Here is a 21,424-nt window from a genome sequence, read left to right as displayed (position 1 = left end):
CACAATTCAATGTGATTACAGTTACCATCGAAGGGCTATGATTCAGCTGCCGATTTACATCATCATTGCATATTGGCAGTAAGGACTTTCCTTTGTAGAGCGCTTTACTATATTCAATAACAACAAACCTCGTTCAGAAGTGTGCTCCGAGCACGGCCACAGTAAATTTCATAGAGTACATTTACTCTAACAAAAAGGCTATATTCTGTCCCAGTCTAAGCAGAGTAAACTTTAAACCTGGAAGTAATACTCCTCAATCTCCTCATTTCATTGAAACGTCTGTTGGGCTGAATTTTTACGCCACAAATGTTACTTTGTGCTTAATTTTTTATGTGTAGTTAAATTAAAGACAAATAAAAAGTTAACACTGTTACACAAAACAGCTTTGTCAGACGAGTCAGTAGTCTCCCTTCCAAGCACTGTCCCCCGCCCGTGCAGAGTGCATACTCTTGATGACGTATACAGTAGATCGGATATATACGGATTAGCGTTGACAATGCAGACGCATTGCATACATATCCGATTTTTATATCTACATACGAAAGAGACCCAGGTCGGGTGTGAAAAAAAATCTGAATTTTACTGTTAACTTTTCATGAAAAACTCATATATGTGTGAAAAAATCGGTTCTGAGCTGCAGTGTGAATGTAGCCTTAGACAAAAAACAAAACAAAAGAAAACATATGAACAGTAACTGATGCAAATGGTCAAAGGAGGCGTCATTGAAGTAAATATGCATGGGCAGCCAAAATGTGAATGTCTCAAGGTAAATGTGATAGTTTGTCATTCAACCATCACAGAATGTGTAAGTGATGAATCACATCTGCCTTTCATGTTCATCAGTGATACGCCTCTTGTTTGAGAGAGGGATGGTGCAGGTTAGTGTTTGCTGCTGAATAGCTGTCTTCCACAGAGAACGTGATATACCATGATGAGATGCCTCATGATAAATAACATTGATGTTAGCACTGTATCATCTGAATGACAGGTGCCATAAATACCTCGCCAGAATGGAGACAATGCTTCATATAAATCCTTCTGCAACCTTACAGTATTTCTTTGTTTGTGAAACAAGTATGTTTTAAATAGACAAAGAAAACATCATTTTTACTTAATTTGGCAGCAGAAGGAAAGGACCATGTGCGTATGTCCTTTGCAGTGATGGTTGTTATTTACTTGTTTACGAGTTTTGGCATGATGTAATGGGATGGCTGGGTGAAAGTACTTGCTGGTAAATGACACAGAAAATAAGACTTTTATGTCTTCCCCCCATCCCAACCCATTTTTTCCCCTGAAAGGAGCAAGGTATGGTCTGCATTTAAGTGAAGAAACATGAGCCTTGAACATAAGTAACTGTTTTTTACATTAGGTACTCCCTGGAGGTTTGAGGAAAATATCGGGGCACTGTATGAAATGTGAATGTGAAATCTTGCAGAAAGAAATATTTATGACCATTTTCTGCTTGATTAGAGTTGGATGACAGGCTTTGGAAGCCATTGAGTGGACAGTTCTGCTTCTGGGCTAACATTAAAGAAAGAATAACATCAGGAAGACATGATGGAGTTTTTTTGTTGATTGTGCCATTCCTACGTTCAGGCAAAGGTACTGGTATTGTTTACACACTGGTAAACCAGGCAACACAGTTTAGTTGTTTATTATTATTATTATTATTATTATTATTATTATTATTATTATTGTTATTGTTATTATTATTATTAGGGGTGTTAAAAAAAATCGATTCGGCGATATATCGCGATACTACATCGCGCGATTCACGAATCGATTCAATAATCGGCAGAATCGATTTTTTTTTTTTTTTTTTTTTTTTTTTTTTTTTTTTTTTTTTTAAGGATTCACACCTTGAGCATGGAAGAATGTTATATGAACGGCACATTAAGCCTTAATATTTTTATTTTAATGCTGTTCAAACATGAAACAGATTACAACCTCTATAAGACTGAAATTTCAGATAAATAAATAATACATTTTCATATAAATCTTACACTCTACAAGCTTACTGATTAGTATTTTCTAAATATGAATGAAAAAAAATCGCAACAATCGACTTATAAATTCGTATCGGGATTAATCGGTATCGAATCGTGACCATTCGTATCGGGATTAATCGGTATCGAATCGAATCGTGACCTGTGAATCGTGATACGAATCGAATCGTCAGGTACTAGGCAATTCACACCCCTAATTATTATTATTATTATTTAACTATAGTAAATACAATATGTATTTGTCTTAAAAGTTAGCAAAGTATCAGCATGTTACGAATCTGAAGCATTTTCGTCTTGTGGTTGACATGCCTATCAGCCTCGTAAACCCGATTGTGGAAAGACAGTTGTCACCGTTATCATTAATAGGATTTAAATCACAAATAAATTTGTCAATTGCCAGAGCAAATTTCCCCTGAAATGTAAGTCAGGAAGTGTTGTTCTCAAAGGTTGAATTATGACGCTTAAATGAATAAATAAATAAATAAATAAATAAATAAATGTACTCCAACAATTCTATTAACAATTAACCTTTGTTAAACATTTATGTAAACATGATTGGTTGTCCAGTCTCTGTATTTTATGAACTCATTTCATGTTAACTTACTACATTCATGATCATAATAGGGCTGGATAATTATGGGAAAAAAAATATAGGCATGATTATTTTGATTGAGATTGGAATCCAGATTAATAAAAAAAATAGTCATTGATTTTAAAATTAATATTTTCTGTACTAAAATTCAGCTATTACTCAAAAACTGTGATCATAGCACACACCCATTCATCCCTTCATGTTGAACACTTTATGATTGAACACTATTCTTTTTGTCAAGTATAAAATCTTGTAAATATCATGATTTTCATTCATTTAATTACCCTTGCTATAATATTTATTTTATGTCATTTCCACAAGTCTGGGGACCTCAGGGTTCGTATTTTGTGCTACGCCATGTGGAAATGTGAGCTGATTTGACATAAAAAAGTAAAAAAATAAAAATAAAAAATAAAAAAGTGGATAATGGATATTTGTACCTTTGAATTTTGAGGAAAGGAAATTTTCTAGAATCCTTGAAAACATCCTTTTGATATGAATTAAAAGGAAAGTGAGAAATTAAATCAATAAGAAAGTAAAATAAGAATACAGTATACACTAAAATAACAATTGAAAAGAAATACTGGTTGTTCCTGCGCATTTTGGCCTATTTGTAGTGTGGACACACTTACAATGAGAACAGAAGAAAGTTGTGTTTGAATTTTAATAAAATGACTTGTTTTTCACAAATTTGGAAGAATTTGTGCCTTTGAGTAGTGTTATCTTACCTGCTGGTATGTGTTTCCACAGTATTTATGTGTGAATATTTGTTATTTGAAGGAAAATAACACCCGACGTCAATGCAATGCTAATTTTCTGTTAGCATTTGAATGGGATCTTCCGTTCACTTTAGCATCAGCGCTAGGCCTGTGATGTTTTAAAAACGATGCATGTTTTTAGTGTGTGACGTGTGTTTAGATTTACAGTTGACACCAACTGCGATGTCATTTAAATAGCTTGAAGGATGCTTACGGACAGAATCACATTGAATCACTTTGGGCTTTGCTACAAGCAACATGGTGCATTCATGGTACTTTCACAACTTAGGGGACTTGTAAACGCACCATGCCATTCTGCACTTTAATCATTTTTCTTTGATTATTACATTTTAAAGAAGTAAAGGTTTCCACTATTTTTACAGGTCAGTTTCATCAGGTTTCTATTATCCAAATGATTCTGTTGGGAAACAAAAAAATAAAATAATTTTTATTATATCATTTTCAGTAAATGTTTATTTAGCATTACTTTTGGAAGTTTCAAGCTATTTCAGTGATGATTGTGCACTAACATTTTTCTTCATATGTACAAACAGTGCATTCACTTAAAACAATGTGTTGCTGATGGTTCTATAATGTCTTTTAGCAATACATTTTCAAACTGGACTGAAATGTGCAGCTTCCAATATGGACAAGACAAATGCCTTCAGGACAAATACGTTTTGGTCCGGCAACAAAAATATCGAGCTATTTGGCCTCACTGACAACAAGTTTTGCTCCAGGGCTGTTTTACTGCTATTGGTACTGATGCGCAGCACAAAGTGGGTGGAATAATGACGAAAGAGAACTACCACAAGACGGCTGAAACGGTGAAAACAGTTGGGAATTCCAACAGAATTTAAAATACACACACACATACAGTTTTGGAATGGATAAAGCAGGCTAACATTATGCTTAGCGGAAGGCCTTCCAATGCCCCAACTTTTAACTGCATTGAACATTTTCCAGGAAATCCGTACATGTCTAACCTGCCTAATTTTTAGGCATGCAAAGGTGGCACTCTTTCTTTAATATGGTGTGCAACTGTGCATGATTTATTTTGATCACACACCTACACACACTTGATTGAACACTAATGCAGGGTAGGTATCACTTATAGTCTTATTGGATCTGCATCGTTTGATAGAGTTGGTTATACGCTACTTTTGAACAGTGAGTAGATTTAAATGTAACAGTCCTCAAATGGAGCCTGTCCTACTTGGATGAAAGTTGTTGTGATTGATTGGAAGTTTCAAATCTGTTCAAATGGCCATGACGTGGGTTCCCTCAAGCATCAGTCTTTGGACCCCTTTTTTTCGAATGCTTTCCAACGGCAATGTTGGCCATCATGACTATGCAGATGACATGCTTCTATATTTATTAATTTCTTCAAATTTCCTACTAATTTCATAAAACTGCTTTTTTGTTTATTTTCTTTGATTTTAAATGTGTCTTGATAAATGTTGTCAGTGTAAGTTTATTTTTAATGGGATACATTTGTTCTTTGCTTTGCATTTGAATGTCTTTAGCTGTTCTGTTTGTGAATGCTTTTAAGTGTTGTGCTTTTGTTTGTGTGAAACACATGTTGAGTTGCCTTGTGTATAAAAATGTGTGATGCGCTAAGTTGCCTTGCCTGTTGACATAATGATATATATTTCAAGAGCAATCCACCCGAATAATGGCATTTAGATGGAGAATGACAGTGAAGAACCCTCAACTCAGAGAGATGTTTGCAATGGATCTCACAAGTGCAAAATGGAGAATATGATTAATTTTTCAATTTCTCTCTGCGGATATCTAATGATTGTGCCCATGGATAGCCACAGGCTCCAATTAAACATTAACATGCAAAAGAAAAGTTCGAACTAGAAAGATGGTATTTTGGATTGAATAGTGTAAAATATCTGGAGGGCAATATGGAAAGAATCAAACTAGTCCAAGTTTATTCTTCAAATTATTTCCACCACTGAAATACCTACTCTTAATTACTAAGTTGTTATCTGTGCACTCAGTATTATATTTAGTTCACCTAATTGAAAATTAGGTTTAGTTCAACTTTCTAATGCTATGTATACTGTTGCTCAAGATGTTTTTTAATTGTTAGTTTACGGGTTAGGGTTTTCTTTGTGTTTGTTGTAGATTTCACCAATGTCACTGTAGATGTCACTTGTAGATTATATTTATGTTAAAGGCCTACTCAACAACATAGGATGTGTGTAAAAAGGTTAACCTGTTTGATCAATCCTGCCTGTCACCAGACAAGCAAACGTGTTCAGTATGTTACCACCACTAAAGCCAGTGCCACACTCTATGTGACATGACACATCAACAATGTACTGCTCGTTGCTTCTTCAAGAGAATTCACGTGCATAAGACGACAGTTTTTTCCTCTTGGTTTGATGTGGTCTGTAGCTGGCATCATACCTCCAGACTCCACTTTGACACTGTGATCTTTTGATGATAATCTCTTCAAAAATAAAACGGGCATTGAGGAGTGATTGAATTAGTGATTTGTGGCAAATTTATCTCAATCCGCAAGTAATTTGGTGCTCACTGTCTTAACACTCATGCTCAATGAAAACAATAAATTGTGTCCTTATCTCCAGGAGAGGAATCAAGATAGGAGCTCGAGGCTGTGGATTAAATGGGATTGATTTGGTGAGGAAGTTGACACAGGAAATTGATGCCTACCTCACATTGAATCTGGAGACGAAAGAGAGAAAACGTTTTCTTTGTAATCATCAGAAAGCTTTGCCTCAAAAGTGTCACAGACGCATCTTCGCCCTGCAATGAGTGAGATCTGGTTATGTCCAGTTTGAAATTGAAAAAAGAGCTGTTGGGATTTGGAGGTCATGATGACACAAGTGAGTTAGTGCTCACAGAAACTTGATCAATTATCACAGTTTGCAGAGCTCTTGAGGCCTCTCTTCAAACTGCCCCGCTACGCAACAAGAAAACCACAAGGAAACACACAAGCACTATCATGAGTGGATTTAGAAGGTGTCCAAATTGTTAAAGTGCCAAAATTTGTCTTTACCTAACGGGTTGATGAATTTACAATCGTCTTGAACATATGAGTCAGACTGCTCGTGCTCTTTCCTCACGTGTATCTCCTGATACCTTGTTGGTGGGCCAGCCTTAAAGCTTACACTTCAGCCACATGTCCTGGCGTTTACGTGGAACATGTATGGCTTGGAAAGAAAAGTTCTTTCTGGCAGGTGCATCCTTTTTGCTGACTTCCGACCACACCACTCTATTTGTGTGTGTTTTGGTGAAGACTATTTTAAACATCTGACCGGGAGCCAGGAGGGCAGTGTGTTATTTTCAACATCTGGTCGAGGAAGGAAAGAATACACAAAAAATCTAAATAATAGCACTGTGTTGTGTGAATGTTTGCAAAGCATTAATGTGAGGTGGATTTTGTGTGACACAAGATAAACTCTTTACTTACCCTTAAAACTGTTTCTGATCCTCTTAACACCTTTCAACATCTTGCTGTTCAGTAGCAGCTAATCAGTTAATTGTCCTGTAGTTCTGCATTTGAACGCTGCAGCCAAGACGTACTGTGCACATGCACTCGTCTTTATTCACATTTGATTTCAGTCTGCATTTTTCTATTCACAAGCTAATTCATTTATTAATTAATTGAGCAAGTTATGCTGAAATTGACAGTGTGTAGACCGATGTCTAATAGAATCCCTCATTTACCTTCAGGGGAGTTTGTTTTTGGAGCGCATTAGCTTTGCTGCATTGTGATCTGTCAGACATTTTCTCTAAGGAATCTGCGTTTAATTTGAATAATTACACAAAATGTGTTCGTTTGGTTTGCAGGGACATCAATGCCCCAGATGAATAAAGAAGTAAATTACTATAAGAAAAAAAAACAGGTAATTATGGTGAACTAGTAAATGAATGACCCATTGACGCCCAGTGTTAATTGATTTTGTAGAGGAAAATCTCTCTTTTTTTCTTTTTTTTTTTATCCCATTTTAATGTGTTTTTGTCTACTGTGTAGGAGGCTTTTAGCTATCACCACCATTTATTTTACATTAAAAAAAACAAAAAAACTATAGGTTTGCTTCCATTGGGGGAAACCAAAGGGCTACTGTTGCTCATTAGCCCGTCACAGGACACATTTTCATTTACTTATTTACATCAGTGCTTGGAACCTCATGGTAGATGAACTTTTTTTTTTTTTTTCTCGATTGAACATTTGTTTTCTCATCGATGTCAATTAAGTCAGTTTGAAACACAATTAAACTGTTTCTGCTCTGTATTTTATTTTTTTTAACATATATATCAACATCACTCGTGTATTTATTCTGTGTAGCATTTGTGCATTTGAGGCCATCCTTACCTTTTACTTAAAAGGAACCCTGACTGTAACGACAAGTTTGCTCTATCTGATTTATTTGGTTTTTACTCACATAACTATGAGATTAATTTTACAGAAATCATTTCCAGTTCAATCCATTTTGTAGAAACTTTATTTGTACGCACATCTCCATTGTTATTTAAGTCGCGAAGCATTGAGGGGCCTATTCACTAAAGGCTTGCGTCGCCTTTGCAAGTGCGCTGCCGAACATATTGTGCCACGGTGTGCTGGTGTTATTTGCGCGTATGTAAATTAGGTAATGTGCATGCATTTGATGCAAAATATGCCCACCCCAATGCAACTGAGACTCATTGATATACAGCGTCTAATTCACTAGCGCGTGTGGCAAAGAGCCACATGGAGTTTGCGTAATGCACATAACGATTTTGGAAAGCATGTATTAACCTGCCGCAACCTCGATCCCGGGATCATGACAGCAGTGCATGCCATTTGCGGCACAACATGCGCGGCAGAGAGGAGAGAGAGAGAGAGAGAGAGAGAGAGAGAGAGAGAGAGAGAGAGAGAGAGAGAGAGAGAGAGAGAGAGAGAGAGAGAGATTTTCTATGTTTGTTTAGGACACATAACGTAACCCGGGCTGATCGGCAATGGCGGGGAGGCATTTTACGATCATTTTTACGTGCCAGATGCATACTGTACGCCCACGCCAACCTCTGAAAATATATTTTTTAAAAACGATCGCACCAATAATTTGTACTTTATGAATGAATGACGCCGTTGTCGTCCTCTCTGCTCTGTACAGCTTAATGGCGCTATAAATGCTTACTCTCGGTCCAAGCTCGCTTTCTGATAATGTCATCTTTCTCGCAACTGGTACTATAACAACCATGTTCTTGACGCAAATCCATTGCCATGTGTGGTAAATCAGGTGCAAATTTGCTCCAAGCTGTCAGTTTTGTGGGCGTGTTTGCGCCGGTATATGATTAGAGCAGTATCCTTAGTGAATAGGTGGGTAACTGAGCACAGACTGCGGGTGCAGGTGTGGTTCAATATTTTTGCGCTATTACCGGACGCAGCACATTCTTAGTGAATATACCCCTCAGTGCGTACTGACGTAGAATGGCGGCTGGCTCTCTGTCGAGCAATGCGAAACTCGTATAAAGAAAGCAAGGTAAGCCTCGCAGCGTTCCTAAAGAAACAACATGCGATCGGGAGCTCACACTGCCTTCACGCTGTACTCTCGTCATTCACCAGACGCATTCAAGAATTTTGATTGTCCCTTTAGGAAAGCTACGGAGGCAACAACAATGGTGGCGTACATCAAAATGTATTAAAATGGAAATGATTTTTGAAAAATGAATCACATAGATATGTTAGTTACAACCAAATAAAACATATGGAGCAAACTTATTACAGTCAGAGTTTCTTTTAACATACACAGTGAGGGATACCTGGAATAGCAGTGAGCTAATTTTATACCACCAAAGTGTTATCTAACTTATGTTACTATATACAAAAAATACAGATCTCTTCTACAGTATATTTGACTGTTTTGTGGAATAAGTATACATTACCAGGGCTCGACAGTGCGAGCATTTCACTCGCAAATGCGGGCAACTTTCAAGTGCGTGCTGGTGAAGAAAAATGCCGCTCGGCGGAGTGAGTGCATTAATGCTCCCTCTGCAGTATGTTTACAACGTACATTCGAAAGTCGCTGTGTCCTCCGCTAGCTCTGCCGTACTAGCAACGAGAGCGCGCCGCCGTGCGCCGACTCAATCCAATAGTATTTGAGTGAAACATGAGCCGCTGCAATGTGATTGGCTGGCTACTTCCTGATCGGCACAGCATACGTGTACACGCGTACCACGCAGACTAAAATTTACATACAAACATATATAATATGGTGCTTTTCCACTGGACCGGTTCCACACGGAAGCGGCATTTTTTGTCCCCGGATACCTCCATGGGACTGAGCGGTTCCGTTGTAACCGCAGTTTAGAACCCTTTCGGCAGTTGTTCTGCAGCGCCGGTCGTCGGGGGACGAGAGGGGCCGTCGTCACCTGTCATCTGATTGACCGACAGCAACGCATAGAGCAACGCCCATTTCCTTGTTTGCGCGATATTACCAAAGGCGCCCGCCAGTCTTCACCAAAGTCATAAAAATACAGTATATATATACAATCAATGTAATAATCTTTTCCAACAACGCTGAACTATATTTACAATTTAAAAGGTACTTGTGGATGGATTTGTAATGTTTGCGGTTTAAAAAAAAAAAAAAATCGCGGTCGTGTTAACTTGAATGAGAGCGCCAGCGGCAGACTTCTCCATTCACAAATAGCTTTGCGACTCGCGAGCCGGTCGTGAATCATAATATTTCATCCATGGTGGTCCATATTAAATTGTAAATATGGTTCAATGTTGGCGTGACTTTGCACTCGTGAAATGTTATGGCAGATCCGCACGCATTGGGGAACGCAAGCTTTGCTTGGAGAGTTCAAATGATCCCGCCCCCTTCCTGCCGCATGTTGACTGTAACGGGAACGCAATAGAGGTGGTTGTGGTGTGGTAGCTTGCAGTGCGGGGCTCAGGGAAAAGCGGTAGTGAATTAAAAAAATAAAAAATAAAAAATGAAGCGATCTATTGTTGATTACCGTATTTTCCGCACTATAAGGCACACCGCATTATAAGGCGCACCTTCAATGAATGACATATTTTAAAACTTTTTCCATATATAAGGTGCACCGCATTATAAGGCGCACCTTCAATGAATGACATATTTTCAAACTTTTTCCATATATATGGCGCTATATTAGAGGCTGGGGTTACGTTATGCATCTATTAGATGGTGCTGCGCTAAAGGGAATGTCAACAAAACAGTCAGATAGGTCAGTTAAATTTTATTAATAGATGACAAACCAGCTTTCTGGCAACTCCATTCACTCCCAAAATGAATAAACAGCTGTTTTATTATTTTCTCTGAGGTAAAGTATTAGTATTAGCTCGCGATCCAAGGTGGCGGGATCTTTTGCGCATGCACATCACCGATCGTGCAGGGTCACCGATAGCGTCTTGACAGCGAGACCTGTTGCGGCTCAATATTGATCAATATATAAGGCGCACTGGATTATAAGGCGCATGGTCAGCTTTTGAAAAAATTGAAGGCTTTTAGGTGCGGAAAATACGGTATTTTCTAAAAGAAAATGAGATCGAGGAGGAGAATGATAGTGGTAAAGGAGGGCCAGCGGAATGTACCAAATCAAACGATTCAGATTATTCTGCCCTTCAGAAGTTTTATTTGAATTTGTTAAGTCCTTAAGCGCCCTCCTGTGGTTGCTAGGTTTAATTTTGTTGTTGTTGAGTAAAACAGATTCAACGCCACTCCAATGTGGCAGCAACGCCGACACGTTCGTTGTTACGCAGACTGTTGGATCTTATTTTTGTTGTTGCTTTGGACGAGAATTGACCGTAAGTACATGCGATGTCAATATAAAAACACTGCAGATTTATTTTAGTTAATTGGGACAATTAAAGATTGTTGAATGTGCAATGTAACTAGCTACAAGCATGAAAAGGTGTCATGTATAGTTAGCTAATATTACATTGTTTATTTTATTTTCTAATTTTACGATGACCTAAAGAGGGTAATGGTCAGAGGCCATTGTTCAAAATAGCAGCACAAAAGGAAAACAAAGTCTGGTTATTTGGAACACCGTTAACTCACTGTCTAGCTGGTGAAATCTAGAAGCTTCGGAGTGAGGACAGCATACAGATGAAAAGGTCAGGGGACCATTGGCCGAGGAGCAGGTGAAGGGAAAAAAAAAAGTACAGACTTTTAATGAGCTAAACAAAATAATGTTCACATGCGTTAAGTTATATGAAATGATTGACTTGTTTTGATAGCCACTGCTGTTGCAGGCAAACCTCGTGTTCCAATGAAATATTTTGCAAATATATCAAGTTGCGTATGCCTAAGGTCATGCTGCGCCTCCACAAAAAACGGTGCGACCAAATCCTGTGCTGTGCGAGCAACTAAAAATGTTACTCGCACCAGTGCTAGTAGTGGAAAAGTTAGTGTAGAGCCCTGATTACAAATAAGAATATGGGATAGCACTTTTCAGCAAAGTCTGTCTATAAACATCTAAAACTGGTTGCGCTGGCTGGGTGAACATTAGGGGTGGGAATCTCTGACATGAGGCCAATTCGATATGTATCTCGATACACAGGTTGCGATTTGATTGAAAAACGATTATCTTTCAGAACAGAACGGTTCGATACGGTTCGATTAAGTTTGTTAAGTTTAATTTTCGATTTGATACGATTCATTTCAATATTCAAAACTTATAGTGACATTTGTTGCTTGTAAACATTAATCTTAAAACACCACAAATTTTTACAGTATCTACAAATGTGTTAAAAAAGAACAACAACAATGTCTTCTATATTTTTATATATTGAATCAATTATTTAAATGGACCGCAACAAAGGGCTGGGCGATATGACTGAAAAATGTATCAGTTTAAATATTTATTAGTCGTTATTGACAGCTATAATTGTTTTTTTGTTTTTGTTTTTATTCAAAATAAGGATCAGCAAAACAAAAGGCTGATAATTCAATTTGAAATATAAATATTTAACCTTTAAAAAGACACCAGCACAATTAAACAGAATATGTGCACATTGTGAAGTATTTCAGAAACGTAAATTTAAGACATGAAATAAACCTACCGTCCAGCCAAAAGAAATATGAAGCCACGTTTTGGAACAATAAATCTATCAAACACATTTTAACCACTTAATATATACAAAAATATTTCCAAAAGTGCCCTTCCCTTTTTATCAACAATTTTTGTTTTTAACAATTTTTGTTTTTCTTTTGCCATCACATTCATTTTTGGTTAATGTACGACATCTTTTTTGTTTTTTTAATCTGAGACACGATGATGACCACGGAATCACTACTGTTTATGTTGTATTTTTTGGGCTGTCGTTCATTTTGAGTTTGATGACATAATTGACCATTCGCAAACTCCGCCCCCCAAACGAGCATTGACCAATCACACATTTAGCAACCGTTGCTATGTAAGCATGGTCCGTCACGCTTTACTCAGCTCTCGATGACGTCAATAGTCTGATTGATTTTATTTGATGGCTTACGAGACTGCTAACCACCATAAAACTTTACGGAAGAAGAGTGACAACCATTAACAAGCTCCGGACCTCCAAAATGATCAAGCGGTGTGCCTACGGAGTATGTAAATCGGACTGTGCTAAGGTAAGACTGTGCTAACTCTATCGGGCTAACTAGCTAGCTGTAGTGTAGTTTGCTTTCGGGGCAATAACAAAATGATATCAAAGTTATTGTAGTTACTATTAATGAATAATATATATTACTAGAATGTCATTGCCATCTAAGTTAAGCTTGTTCAGTCAGTGGTTAATGTTAGTTTGTCTTCTGTTAGCTTTTGCATTTGTCTAAACGTTGCGAGCTAACGTTAACACAAAGCTTCGTCAATTTTGGAAAACTTAGCGTCCTAATAAGTGCCCCGAGCTTATCTTGTTTTCATTTTTCATGCAGCATTTTGTGAACGGACACCCGTCTCCGGAGTATCCCAACCTTGTGCTTGCTGTACAAGTGTTGAACCAGACAAGGGAGCAGCTCGAAGGCTGTTAACCTTAACTAAATCCATGGCTAGGGTGACATAAATATTTTTTTGGGATGGACAAAGAATAACAATGACTGATCCGATGCTTTCAAAGACAAAAAACCCCACTAATGTTTAGCTAGCTATAAACACCAAGGTTTAGCTAACTTGCTGACCTAACAGTAATCCTCATATTTTAACAATGCTAGACTAATATAAGTAAGAAAACTTACCCGGCAGTACAAGAGCACGACTGGTCCATAATGCTGTGCTGGTTGCATCTGAAGTATAGGTCATGGGGTTTTCTCAGATTTAGCGTGCGTCCTGTATGTTTCCCCTTCGCTGGCTAATTTAATATCATGACTATAACCCTCCACTGCATATTGTAAACCTTTTTGCCTCGATCTGAAGGATATTGCACTGGTATTGCTCCAAAAGAAATAGAAAGAAAAAGAATAATACACACCGGTGTAAGTCTTCCCGTCACGGCTTGTGCTGTCGGAGTCACCAAGCTTGACGGACTAGCAACAGTAACTGAGGGGGGCGGAGCTTATGCGAAAGGTCAATTGCGGGCACGTCTCAGTTCTCCTATCTGATGCTCATGCTAGTTGTGTACATTGACAGGGAGCCACAAACTGAGAAATGAGATACTTGCAGTGTGCTTTTAGCTTAGCTGGTGTGTTGGCTGTGGGACATACCTGTGTCGTTTAAATCCATGCATTGGATCGTCACGGGAGTTATTCTTTTTGGCTCGCGCGCAGTACCAACGGCGGCCCGGGACATACAAGTGCACCGAGTGGACTCGATAGCCATGGGAAATACCGAGATGTACGGCACCGGCTTCTGCTAACTGTCTCCAGTTGCATGTTGTCACTCGTGCGCGGCTGCGCGTGCCGTATCGCGAGCACGACGTTGACGGTAGCCCCCCCCCCCCCCCCCCCCCCCCCCCCCCCCCCCCAAAAAAAAAGGTGCGGAATGTCTTTGCATTATGTTTACAACATCCGGGGAATGAAGTGTCTCTGGGCGCTACTTTACTAGCTCTCTGTAAACACGGAAGTAGCTTGAATAGTGATGCGACTGAAATATAAACAAAACAAGTAGAGCACGGCTCAGAACTCTTGCTATTGTTATGAAAACCATAAAGCCTCACTCGCAACCGATTCACAGCCACGCGATATCCGGTCCACAGCTTTACAAGCAATGTATCTAAGGATTCCCGGCGGATTTTGTATCGGTTGACAAGTCTGCTACCGATACGCTCGTTTAGCTCCCCTTGACGAACGATGGTTCGGTCGAATCGGTTTTTTGTCCCACCACTAGTGAACATACAGTATTAGTTAAGTTCGTGTGCATTTTCTTGGTGATGACATTTGCCACTTAGCATGTAAATTCTTTAGTGATTCACCTCAAAGTGAACCCACCGAGCGAGATTCCGGTACGAGCTTAAAGACAGAGGTGTGTTTTTTATGACCAGGCGAGGCATGTCCTTTCCAAGGCCCTCGAGCACCGTATCCCGCTACCCTCCCCTTTAATCACTGTATCAACTCCTCTCGTAAACTCCATGAGCTGTGTATTTCAGTGTGTGTCCACACTCACACACACACTTTTGTATGGCTCTGTTCTAACGTGCGCCTTCCTCGTTCGCCATTTTTAAACATAATCAGCAAAAATAAAGCTGTTGTAAGCTACCTCATATTAAATATATGATTATTGGTAATAAATACTTTTTTATACATCCTTATTACAGAGGCAGTTTTCTTCCTTTGCTTAATGAGAGTAATTTGATGTGCTTGAGAGATTACAGTCCTCGAATTAATGCGGCAGTCCCCATTCCAAGATAGAGCGAGATCTAAGATTCTTCACAGGTCGTGTGCTGCTAGATGCGCCCCTCTCACACAGCAGCTAATGGAGTTGAACAGCAGTCTGTCATCCACCCTCCCACCACACAAGCATCTCTATAGCCCACATGCCCTTGGTATCTGCATTGTTTGTTGTTGGGACAACTTCTGCCAACCTGCATTTTATTTTAGGATGACATCTTTAGTCTTGCTGCTAAGAACCTCTTACTAAAAAAGGGTTTGAGTTTTATTGTGAAGTGAGGAACAAATTGCCACAGATGACGTGAAGTGCATCCGTGCACCTCAAGACACCTTGTTTAGATTGCTGTAAGCTGTCATTTTCTTTTCAACAGTTAACATATTTTTTTCTTTTTCATTTGTTTCCAATTCTGTCTGGAAAACATCGGAGGGCGACAAAATAAATAAATAAATATCCACCAAAAATTACAGTAAAATAGGGCTTACCAATTATTCAGTTATATCGATTAATTTGAGTTTTGGGGTAAAGATACTTCTTTTTTACCATTGAAATTTTATTTATTTATTTATTTATTTATTTATTTATTTATTTATTTATACCTTAGTATCTTCCGTGGTTAAATGTGCCCCAATGACTGGACTGATTACACTTAACTATTTAAGAACCTTTGCTTGGTTTGAGGTACAGTTACTGCTTTTATTTTAGTAGTTTGTTGCTTCCTATTTTGTTGCCCCATATAAAACAGTTTTTTAAACTTATTTAAGTTTAATTATTTGAGTTTATCAGCTTGTAATGTTTGACCATAAAGGGCACTGAACATAGATGAAGACTGCTACATTAACTTCTCATTCAAGCTACTAGCTAGGTTTAAACTAGTTAACAACAAAATGCTTGTCACTTAATTGTGATCAAGAGGTAGTGTATTGTTTGTTGTAGTTAGTCATTTCAACAGGAAGTGTTTCGAAAAATAAACTTTCAATTTTGCTGATAAATATTCACCCAATTAGACACATTTTCGAAACTTAGCAGAAACATATCTACGGTATTGAATTCAGGTGAGTGAATATATTCATGACTATATATTCATAGGGTGGCACTGTGGTTGAGTGGTTAGCACGTCCGCCTCCCAGAGGACGCAAGATCGAGTCTGGGCTCCGGCCTTCCTGGGGTACTTCGGTCTCCTCCCACATTCCAAAGACATGCATGGCAGATTAATTGGGCGCTCCGAATTGTCCCTAGGTGTGCTTATGGGTTGTTCGTCTCTGTGTGCCCCGTGGTTGGCTGGCAACCAGTTCAGGGTGTACCCTGCCTACTGCCCAAAGCCAGCTGAGATAGGCTGCAGCACCCCCTGCGACCCTTGTGAGGAATAAGTGGTCAAGAAAATGGATGGAAGGATGGATATATATATATATATATATATATATATATATATATATATATATATATATATATATATATATATATATATATATATATATATATATATATATTTAAATATATATATATTTAAATATATATATATATATATATATATATATATGTAAGAAAATGGATGGATGGATACATATTCATAGACCCTCATTTAGAGATTCTGACTGCTTTTCCTTAAAAGAAACACGCACACACACGCCCAAACACACAGTCTTAAGTTGTGTTTTCCATTCAGGTACATCAACTTGCTCATTTCTGATTTAAAAATGAGTTAAAACACAAAAAGTTTGGGCCACCACCACAAGTCCTATCATCTGCTTGTGAGACTATAATACATTACACTTGTGTGACGATTGATATGTCTAGACTCAGTAGGAGATTGCTTCTCTATGTGGCTGAAGCAATCAGATTTCCCCCCTCCTTTTCGCTTTCTTTTATTCCTTTCGGCACAGGATCACATTTCCCATCTTGGAATGGCTTCAACAAAGACACCACTATTCCCAGGGAGCTGCCTTTGACTGCTGCAACTCAATCCATAGCCAATTGGACGTGGCTGTGATTCATACACAATCCTCTGCGTCTGTTCGTAGACACGGTGGGAATTCTTCCTGGCAGCTTACAATGTGTAAGGTCTCTCATCGGGAGAAGTTAAGACACTAAACATCAGATCGCGATGGGGATCAAACAGTTCCTTTGGATGCACGATATCTAAAATGTTGGGCTTTATCTCTTAAGTAGAGTGTACGGGCATACTTATGAGCGACCTGTTTGACTGATATTTAAAAATCTACAAAGGCATCATGATTTATTGGAGGTCACTGTAATACTGTACAGCCAAATGTAATAATTGACAATCCATGAAGTACAATTGTGTTCTTTGGGAGAATGGTTCTTAAAACCGCATTATTTATTGTGACAGTGTGGTCACAGGTCACAATCAAGCACTTTGACATATTGTGATTGATCCTAGTGTCTGTTTAGCCTACCCTCTCTCTGTACACAGTTCTTTTGGTTGGACATTCTGTTTTGTTCTTGGTTCCTCTGGCTGCACGTTGACTACATTCATTTATATTCACCACAAATGAATTGGAAGATTTTTGGATTTTACCAGTCATATCCCCCAACTTTCAAATGTATCGTAATGTTGAGTCTGCTACCGACGAGGCAACGCTAGTCTCCCATTTTAAACAATACCATTCATGCCATGCATGATAAAATCCACTCATAGGGTCTCACGCTGGGTTTTTGGAAGTGCCCATTTTCCCAAGCACAACACTCCCCGCTATAAAGTGATGCAAGACTTCCAACAAAGATGCAATCCTGAGAAGTGCATGTTTTCTGACAGTCCAGCACAGTTGGCATCTATCGTCTTTCTCATTCACTTAAACTACTTGATTTGTATTTTTGTGTCTGCTGTGAGAATCCTTCGGCATCGTGTGCTAGGAACAAAAGATGAGGTCAAGGAAAAAGTTGTAGCTGACATCTGCCCTGGTCATTGATTCAAATAATCTGATAACCACTACTGTATTTTAGGTTTCCTATGTATTATACTGTTTTTATTTGCTTGACCAAATCATCTTTAATCGCTCAACCGAGCTAGCAGCTAATTCTCACTCAGTCTGGGGACTGATGGAGCAACAGTACGATAACCCCAAGCTTAGTTTCAGTGCTTGACAGGATTTGATGCTTTGCTTAAGGGCAACTTGACATGGCAACACGGAAGCTCCTATATGTATTTTTACTGGAGTGGGATTTAAATCTTGAGCTTTGGTGTCATGTTTCAGTTCTGTGGGTATTGTTTGATTGTTTTTTTGGGGTGTTCTTGTGGTCTTTTCTCTGTGGTTAGTTTTGTTGTGTTCCTTGTGTGTCTTCCCTTGTCTCGTCAAGCTTTATCATGTCCACCTGTGTTTGGCAATTGTGCCAATTTCTGCTAAAGTATAGAATGTTTGATAAAACTACTATAATTACTATGACATTCAATAAATATGAACATACTTACATGTATGTGTCTCCTGCTTTTTGTTATTTCCTGGTGTCGCCATTACTTCCATCTGTGTTGCTGAGGGGGTATGACTGTAGTAGGGGTGACCCAAGGGAGGTTGGCTCAATCTTCGTGAAATGGGACGTGCAGCCCTCGTCTCGAACCCTACCCCTACAGTTTACAGAGAACTGGGAAACTGGACTCCTTTGTCGTCTTGAACGCCCATTCTGAGGGCTGAGGAACAAGATGAGCGGTAAGGGAGGGTATTGGGATGGAGCCTAAAGCCTGGTTCACACGGCAAGATTTTAAAATTGTCGGCCGATTTCCAATCTTTGACAGACACCACACGTGAAGAGAAAAAATCACGGGAATTCCAGTTTTGAACGTACCGTGTGTTGTATGCGGCCACACTGCACAATCAACACACCCCACACGAGCCGAGTTCATTCAAGAATGTGACAGGAAGTCTCGCAAAATCTCTCGAGATTAAACGTTGCTCCCGAGTCGTCAACATGAGTCGATCCTGGTTTTCAGCCGAAAAAGCGGCATAAAAAGAAAAGGTGTTGTTTAAAGGAGCGTAAATGGGCACTGGAGAGACATCGCTTGCCCTCGGCTCGGTGCTGGCGGCGCGGGTTGGCGGAGACCACGTTTATTTCATAATGTATATGATTGATGCGTTATAGTAATGGATCGATGGGGACGGTTCTCGAATAAGCTTCGGCTTCTACCCGTCAGCCCTTCTTTCGGATGTCAATGTTGCAAATGATGTGATGTGATTGATGTAAGCTGTAATGTGTCCGAAAGGAAAAAATGAATAAACTAAACTAAAATTTGTGGAGAATGTGCGTGCGTGTATTAAAAAATAAAAATAAAAAATAGAAATAATTAAAAAGAATAAAAAAAGAGTGTAATAGCGCGAGCACGGACTTTCTGCTGCTTCATGACTCTTTTGATTTTGGATTCCCCACCGGCTTCTTCTCTGGCTCGCTTTCTGATTGGCTGCACGTCACCGTCAATCAGCTGCGCGGAGCGAAGTCGGGCCAAAAAATCCAACATGTTGGATATGCCCGATTTCAAGTCGGGGGTCCTTCCGAGCGCCGATATCGGGAGGCGCCGTGTGTGGTGACAACACACACGGCAGGATTATCTGTGAAGATAATTGCTTGCGTCTCGGCGCGTCCTTACAATTGTCGGGAGGGGAAATTCGGGGCTAAAATCGGGCCAATTCTCCTGCCGTGTGAACTAGGCTTTAGTCTGCTGTCTTTGTTCAGTCCGTGTGGGTACATTGTTGTTTGCGTTACGTGCTGTATGTTGTGTGACATGTCTTGAAGCCACGCCAAGCCAAAGTCAAGTCAGGCCACAGCCAGCCAAAGTCAAGCCAAGCCACAGACAGCCAGATCAAGCCAAGCCACTTCTGTTCAGGTTGAGTCCTGTTGAGTCAAGTCACATCAAGTCCTGTCAAGTCAGTCCGGTCACGTATAGTCAAGTTCAGTCAAGTACTGTCCAGTCACTCCACGTTTCGTCTACTGACGTCATCTCACGGTTGCTTGCTCACCTCCTTGACTTAAGCCTGCTTCACACGGCAAGATTTTAAAATTGTCGGCCGATTTCCAATCTTTGACAGACACCACACGAGAAGAGAAAAAATCACGGGAGTTCCAGTTTTGCACGTACCTTGCATGGTGTGCGGCCACACTGCACAATCAACACACCCCACACGAGCCGAGTTCATTCAAGAATGTGACGGGAATTCTCGCAAAACCTCTTGAGAATAAACGTGGCTTCCGCGTTGTCAACATGAGTCGATCCTGGTTTTCAGTCGATCCTGGTTTTCAGCCGAAAAAGCGGCATAAAAAGAAAAGGTGTTGTTTAAAGGAGTGTAAATGGGCACTGGCAAGACGTCGCTTGCCCTCGGCTCGGTGCTGGCGGCACGGGTAGGCGTCCCACCCGGAGACCAAGACTTTGACTTAAAAAAAAAAAAATACAAATCATTTAAAAAAATAAAAAGAGTGTAATAGCGCGAGCACGGACTTTCTGCTGCTTCATGACTGTTTTGATTTTGGATTCCCCACCGGCTTCCTCGCTGGCTCGCTTTCTGATTGGCTGCACGTCACCGTCAATCAGCTGCGCGGAGCGAAGTCGGGCCAAAAAATCCAACATGTTGGATATGCCCGATTTCAAGTCGGGGGTCCTTCCGAGCGGCGATATCGGGAGGCGCTGTGTGTGGTAACAACACACATGGCAGGATTATCTGTGAAGATTATCGCTTGCGTCTCGGCGCGTCCTTACGATTGTCGGGAGGGGAAATTCGGGGCTAAAATCGGGCCAATTCTCCTGCCGTGTGAACCAGGCTTTAGTTAAGTAAACTCACCACGTTTACTCATTACCTCTGTCTGACCAATGTGCCTCCTCACATTTAGGGCCACAAAACCACGACATTTGGTCCTTTTGGACTGAGCTACTGCCTGATATACCCTGTGCCTGTAGTTATATTACTCTAAGATACCCTCTGATCTACCTGAAATGTTAGGTTTCTTCAAATATCTGGAAATTGTGTCAACGTTTAGTGTTTAGAGTTGTGCTGATAAAATCATGTGAATGAAAAGTGGGGCCAATCAGCAGGTGTACTGTATCAGGTGAAAAATGATCCCCCCTAGTTTTTAAAGGTCACAAAGTGAAAACAATATTGTGTATGGCAGTTGTGCGCCATTGTGGGAGATAACACAGCTGACTCACAGCCAATCGAAGGGACTCCCCTCATTCCCTTTAAATTCCATGTAGATAGAACCGCATCTACATGGCATGTAGATGCAGGAGATTGGAACTGAAAGAACATCTCCACTTGTGGATGATGTTAAAGTTG

The 21,424-nt window shown here is 39.7% G+C and overlaps 1 protein-coding gene across 8 annotated transcripts in view; it reads left to right on the top strand.

Moving 5' to 3' along the window:
- Positions 1-21,424, top strand: part of foxp1b (forkhead box P1b) — a 346,037-nt gene that overhangs the window by 134,321 nt on the left and 190,292 nt on the right. Inside the window, exon 1 of one of the 8 annotated variants that reach the window (XM_077529015.1) lies at positions 12,790-12,961. The exons of the other annotated variants lie outside the window; for them this stretch is intronic. Coding sequence (XP_077385141.1) covers positions 12,914-12,961 — 48 coding nt within the window. The 5' untranslated portion in view covers positions 12,790-12,913. Of the gene's footprint in view, positions 1-12,789; positions 12,962-21,424 lie in introns of those variants that run through there. 8 annotated transcript variants of the gene reach the window in all.

The sequence above is a fragment of the Festucalex cinctus genome, chromosome 8 (genome assembly GCF_051991245.1).
Source record: "Festucalex cinctus isolate MCC-2025b chromosome 8, RoL_Fcin_1.0, whole genome shotgun sequence".
Classification (NCBI taxonomy): Eukaryota; Metazoa; Chordata; class Actinopteri; order Syngnathiformes; family Syngnathidae; genus Festucalex; species Festucalex cinctus.
Note: the sequence above shows the minus strand (reverse complement) of the source record. Positions and strands in the feature narration are given on the sequence as shown.